This window comes from Otolemur garnettii, unplaced genomic scaffold, assembly GCF_000181295.1.
Source record: "Otolemur garnettii isolate 467f Iridium unplaced genomic scaffold, OtoGar3 scaffold00039, whole genome shotgun sequence".
Lineage (NCBI taxonomy): Eukaryota > Metazoa > Chordata > Mammalia > Primates > Galagidae > Otolemur > Otolemur garnettii.
The window spans coordinates 7,024,498-7,030,821 of record NW_003852434.1 but is presented as its reverse complement, the minus strand read 5'-3'; the positions used below and the strand labels follow the sequence as shown (position 1 = coordinate 7,030,821).

At 48.8% G+C, this 6,324-nt stretch overlaps 1 protein-coding gene across 1 annotated transcript in view; it reads right to left on the bottom strand.

Annotated features, from left to right (window-relative positions):
• The window catches only part of SCD5 (stearoyl-CoA desaturase 5), a 148,525-nt gene that overhangs the window by 5,091 nt on the left and 137,110 nt on the right, over nt 1-6,324 (bottom strand). Inside the window, exon 6 of the mRNA XM_012805351.1 lies at nt 4,019-4,046. Coding sequence (XP_012660805.1) covers nt 4,019-4,046 — 28 coding nt within the window. The remainder of the gene's footprint in view (nt 1-4,018; nt 4,047-6,324) is intronic.

The following is a 6,324-nucleotide window of genomic DNA, read 5'->3' as shown; positions in this document are numbered from 1 at the left end:
AAAAAAAACAAATCATAGAGGAAGGGGAAAGAGAGAGGGGAGGATGCGTGGAGGGAGGGTGTTTGGTGGGATCACACCTATGGTTCATCTTACAAGGGTACATGTGAATCCTTCTAAATGTAGGATATAAATGTCTTAACACCATAACTAAGAGGATGCCATGAAGGCTACGTTAACCAGTTTGATGAAAGTATTTCAAATTGTATGTAAAACCAGCATACTGTAAGAAAAAAAAAGCAAATCATGTGCAGTTTTATTTCTGGACCTGTGAATCCAGCAAACACTTCCTGAGCACCTACTACGTGCCAGGCCCTGAGTGTTGCTGATACATGAGCTAAAATGCTGGTGACACTAAGACCAGTTAGATGCAGTCCCTGCCCCAGGCTTCAGCGAAGTGTCTTCCACTCCCTCATGATGGAGGACTGCATCCCCAGAGAAGATCTGGGAGGGAAAGTATCTGAAGCTACGTGTGCACAGCTGCCTCCTCCCTGGCCTTCTGTGGCCTCCGGAAGGCCCCTGTTAAGATGCATTTGTGTCAACTGGCAGGTGGCACAGTGTGAAGGCCTGAAATTTGGTAGGTGAGAGACTTAAGTCCAAATCTGACTCTAGATATTGAACCTGGCTCTTTCTTGTGCCATCACTTTTCTGTGCAGTTAGTTGGTCCTTCCAAAAGCAGGGCATGAAGCAAGGGCTGTGTCTGGGTAGTTTACTCTGGGAAGCGAGTTCAGTTAGCAGGCATGGGCAAATGGGGGGACAGAAACAGAGACAGAGGGAAAGCCAAGCTCGGGGTGCACTGCTGGGCTGGCTACTGCAACTAGGCTTGGCTTTTGATGGGACAGACTATACGTCAGAATTACTCTCTCAAGGAAGGAAGGATGCTGTATTTTCCCATTGCCTCTGATTCCCCCTAGTCAAAGGACTCCCCATGGGACATTGGCTCCCTAATATTTCCATGTTTGCTCAGGGGTCCACAGGCATCTCAGGTGAGGAGAGCAAAGAAGCCCAGGGCAGGAAGAAACAAGCCACACAGCACAGCCGAGCAAGCTGGAGTTGGGTTACATCTGTGCCAGCAGGTGGCTGCAGAAATGGCTGGATGCTGGAAAGAACAGCTGGACTGAGAATATGAGTCAACACAAGGGGAACCCTATACAGATAGTGGCTCTAACACCTCACAGGCTGTTGAGAGGATCGAACACTAACAGCTAATGTGTAGTATGTGCCTACTGTGCGCCACAACTCTTCTGAAACCTTTATGTGTGTTGAGGTTTAATTTAATTTAATTTAGTTTAGATTTAATTCTAATAAAAACTCTCTGAGAAGAGACAATTAGGATCCCAATTTTACAGGGGGAGAAACTAAGCAACAGAAAGGTGATGTAGCTTGCCTGAAGTCACAAGAATAATAAGTGGTGAGACGGAAATTCAGCTCCAGACAGAATCAATATTCTACCTTGCAAATGAGATAGTGTATGTAAGTGTGCTTTGTAGAGACTGTTAGCTGTACGTAAGTGTGGGTTCCTATACTAATGATTATTTTTACTGGGCATCATATTAACCCATTGACACCCATTTTCCAGTCATGGAGATACAGGATGGCTGCATTTTACTAGAAGATGGGTGCCTTGGAGGTCAGATGAGGGGGCTGTCTTTGGAGGGGCAAAGACCAAAGACAACTAAGGGACTCATGGTCTTAGATGGGTTCCCTAGAGTCAGCTGCAGGAGGCTTGTAGGCTGTGCCCTCAGGATGGGAATGTCTGTAGGAAGGGAGGACGGCAGCACGGGCGGAGGGAGAAATTCACCCTCAATGAGGGTGGTGGGGATGGGTGCTCTGGGCTGGATCACCTTCAGAGTTGTCTAAATTGAAAGATCTCCCTGCATCACTCAGCCCCTGGCCTCAGGGTATCCCTTGGGAGGGCAGATTATTAGATGAAGCAGCTCCCTGTGGGAAGAGAGAGTCCTAGAAAGGATTATGGCTGGGGGGTTGGAGCCTGCAGAGAGGGTACCTGGGCAGAACATGCAGGCCTTGCACTGGCCACGGGCCTTGGGAGTTGGTGGAGGGAGTTGGTGGAGGGCTCTGAAAGGAACATGGAAGAGGGGCCCAGAGCCAGGCACCACTGCCATCCATTTGTACCCGTGAGGAGGAAGGAACTCAGCTGGACGTGGCCAACAGAAGCCTCCCTCCCTCTACTCTCCGGGTTATGACCCATGCCTGTCAAAGGAGCATCTCCTAGTCCTGTTCTGAGCCATTGTATTGCCCCCCCACCATCTTGCTTCTGAAAAGAAGGAAAACACAGGTGTGCAGGGCTTGCTCTGTGCCAGGCCTGGCCTTCTCTCTCTTTCAATCCTTGTATAGTCTCGGGGTAGGCGCCTCCAGAGTCCCCTGGTCCTGAGGCTCAGGGAGACGCTGCAGTTCCCAGGGAGAGGCTGGGCCCTGCTCTGCCCCAGTCCTGTGGCACCTGCTTTCCTGGGTCTGGCAACAGCCTGCAGCCCTCAGCTCCTGCCTCCCTGCCCTGCCCCTGACTTCCCTTTCTGAGCTGCTGGAGGAGCCATCGCCTGCCACTGCACTCGTCCTGGAAGCTCCACTCTGCCAAGGTATTGGGCTGGTGCAGGCAGAGCACCAGCAATGTGGCTTTCCCAGCGTGAGGACAAAAAGGCCTGGGCTCCACCAGCTGACACACCCTCTGTCCACTCAGATTTCCTCTTCCTCAAGAAAGACAGATTTTAAAAAAAACCCACTGTCCTCATTCCAACAAAGCAGCAGCAGATCTAATTATAGGGTTGTTCTCTGATTGTCCTTCCTGGTAATCAGCTAGGATTCCTCTTTGTGAGTGCAGAAGGATGGTTGAACAAAGAAGGAATTTTTAGGGGGCACAGTGAGTCTGGGGGAAATTGCTAGGGAGGTTGTCTTAGTGCTAAAAACTATCTAAAAATTCAGACAGACTCAGCAAGTCTTTCTGGAGTAGCGAGCACCCCTTCCTCCCTAGCTCTTTGGCCTGGAGCAGCTGGTCACCATTTAATTATGGCCACTAACTTTGGTGCCTTGGAACAACAGTGCAGAGCCGGCTCCCTGGCTCCCCGGTCTAATAACACTCAGACCCTAACACTCTTGCCCGCGTCCACAGAGCAACACCACGAAGCCCTACGGCACCTGCCCCTTCCTCATTTAAAAAATGTCCTTTCTTTCATTGGCATAGGGAGGAGGGCTGGAGAGGGACCATGGATGTGTCCCTGTCTTTTTGCTAAATGGGTTTTTTATGTCATAAAGCATCACAGAACATTTAACTACCCAATGCTTTCTAGCTGTGGGACCTTGAGTGAATTATTTAACTGCACTGAGCCTCAGGTCTCTCTTCTGTAAAATGCTGTACTAACAAATATATTGGGAACCTACTACGAGCCAGCCAGGGCCGAGGCAGAAGGTGAACAAAACATACAATCCCTGCCCTTATGAGGAAGGGGTATTCTGGCAGAGACCCACTTAGCTGGTGTATTCTGGTAGAGAACAAGCAATATAAATAAGCAAAATATAGAACATGTTAGTGGTAAATGCTAAGAAGAAAAAAAATAAAGCAGAGAAGGAAAGTATGATGTAGTAAAGGCAGGTGCTAGGATTTAAAATAGGGGTCCAGGGAAGGCCTAGCTGACAGTAGGTTTCTCAGGAAAGATTTGAAGGAAGCAAGACAGCCCTGAGGCTCAGTGAGAGCAGGAGATGGCACAAAGGGGGAGGCCCTTTAAGGCATGAATGACTGAAAATATTCACTTAAAGGGTGGTGGGGTGGTGGTGAGCAGGAAGTTTGGGGCTAGACAGTTGTGGGAGGCAAGCCAGCAGTAACACAGTAACAGTGGCCAAGTCTGGACGGTCTTGGGTGAGGCTGCTGCGGTGATCCAGGTAGGAGAGGAGGGGGTTGGAGCCAGGACAGTTGTTGGGAATGGTGAGAAATGGTCCAATTCTAGATACACATATTGCAAAGGAGACGAAAAGGACTGAACAGACTCAATATTGGAGACAGAGGAGGGAGTCCAGGATGGCACCAAGGATGGAGATGCCTGTGGGGGATACGGGAAGAATGGAGGAGGGGAGGAGCCGGTTTGGAGGGGCGGAGGAAGAGCTGTTTGGGGCACGGTAGGTGGGACATGCCCACTATATGTCTGAATGGTGCTACCAAGCAGGGCCTGTCCATATACAGGTCTGGAGTTCGGAGGCGCTCTAGAGAGAGGTGGTGATGGGAATAGGAATTTGGAACTCATCACATATTAACGTGCTGCTCGAATACATTTTCTCATTTGAGTTCCACAGTTGCCCTACAAGGTAGTTGTTATGACCTGTCCTTTGCAGGACCTGTGCAGAGGTCCAGAGAGGTCAGGAAACTTCTCCCACCACCACCGTGTTTGTACAGAGCCCAGCAGGGTTCAAACTCAGTCCTTAAACCCCTGTGATCTGTGGCCTTCAGTATAACCCAGTGCTCCCTTAGCCAGCTGGAGCATGTCATGGGGGAAGGGACACTCACTTGAGATGAACTGGCTTGACAGGTCTAGCCCAGCCTTTGCCTCAGGAGTTGTACATATTCCAGTAAAAGTGTTATCACCTCAAGGCCAGAAGTAGACACTAGCTAGACTGTACCACATTCTCTCTGTCCCCTGTGTGTGTGACACTCCTCCCCAGTCCATATTAGTCTAAGAGTCGCTTCTGCTCCAGGGATTTCCTGGGTCCCCTTGGATGGGGAGGAGCCCCGTCCCACACAGGGTCTCTGCAGCACACTGTCCTTCTGATTCTCAGGACTCACACTTGCTGACTTAAGCAGTCTCTCCCACTAGATCAGCACTCACAACTCCTTACTGTGCTTTAGAATCAGCTGGGAACACTGACAAGTGACAGGTGCTGGGACCGGCTGCAGACTCAGAATTTCGGGTCCGGGCCTTGCTACTTCCAATGGCTCTCTGTTGCAAACGCTGATGGCAGCCTCCCTCTTCCCTCCTCCATCTTTTCTTGCTGGAATGTTCTGATTTGTTCAGAAGTCCAACTGTCCTGCTTGCAGCCATGTCCTTCAGGGAGGGCAGACCCTACCCTGGGCACGGTCCTGACTTGTTTAAGGCAACTAGAGTGATCTCATTCACTTTGTGAATAATTAATTTAGGAATGAGCATGTGACACCATGGTGGCCAGTAAGATATTAGGGAAAGGATGGCTGTAATTTTAAAAAAGGGTGGCAAGGATGTAGAGAACTTGAACCCTCATGTGTTGCCAGCAGGAATCTATGAAACGGTGTGGCCACTGCAGAAAATAGTTTGGTGGTTTCTCCAAAGGCCAAATATCATGTTCTCATTGGACCCAGCAATTCCACCCCTAGGTATATATAGGAAAGAATGGAAGCAGGAACTTAAACAGATATTTCTACGCCCATCTTCATAGCAACATTATTCATGAAAGTCACAAGGTAGAAACCACCTAAGTGACCTTCAATAGAGGAAATGATAAACAAAACACTGCATCTATATACATACAATAGAACAGTGTTCAAATGTCCTATTGAGAAGAAGGGAATTTTGATATGTGCTACGACATGGATGGACCTTGAAAATACTATGATCAGTAAAATAAACCGGACAAATACCGTGTGATTATACTTGTATGAGGCGCCTAGAATCGGCAAATTCATAGAGATGGAAAGAAAAATGGATGTTACCACAAGCTGGGGGTGGGGAGCAGTTGTTATTTAATGGGAACGGAGTTTTGTTGAGAATTTTGAGAAACTTTTATGTGTAGTGATGGTGGTTCTACCACATTGCGAATGTACTTAATGCTGCAGTTAAACGATAAGTATTAAGTCATGTCTATTTTACCACAACAAAAAAGGAAGCTACAAGGAAATATTTTACTCAACAATAGAAAAAGCACTGGGGTAGAAACAGCTTCTCTTTTCCACAGTGACACTCTGGCCCACTCTGGCCGTCCGCGTCTGATGAGAAGAAGCCCAAGAAACAGTTTGCCTTCCTAGGCGGACAGAGAAGAAAGATGGGAAAGTCCTCACGCAAGCTGCTGACCCAGTGAACTGACTGATCCTGGAGTTGCTTTATCCCTGACGTGGCACTGTGGGATGCAAGAATTTTCTATTGTTCAAGCGAGTTGAGCCGCGGTTTTCTGTGAAGTAGCTAAAAGCATCTGAGTACACTGTCTCAGATGCTGTGATGTGCCACCCACATCCCCTCTTCTGCTGGAAGGGCTTCTTCTCCCAGCTGCTGGCTCTGCTGCCTCTGGTAGATGGCCACCTCGCCCTAGGGCCTACGTGTGCCCCTCCCCTAAAGACTGTACATCTAGGGACTGACT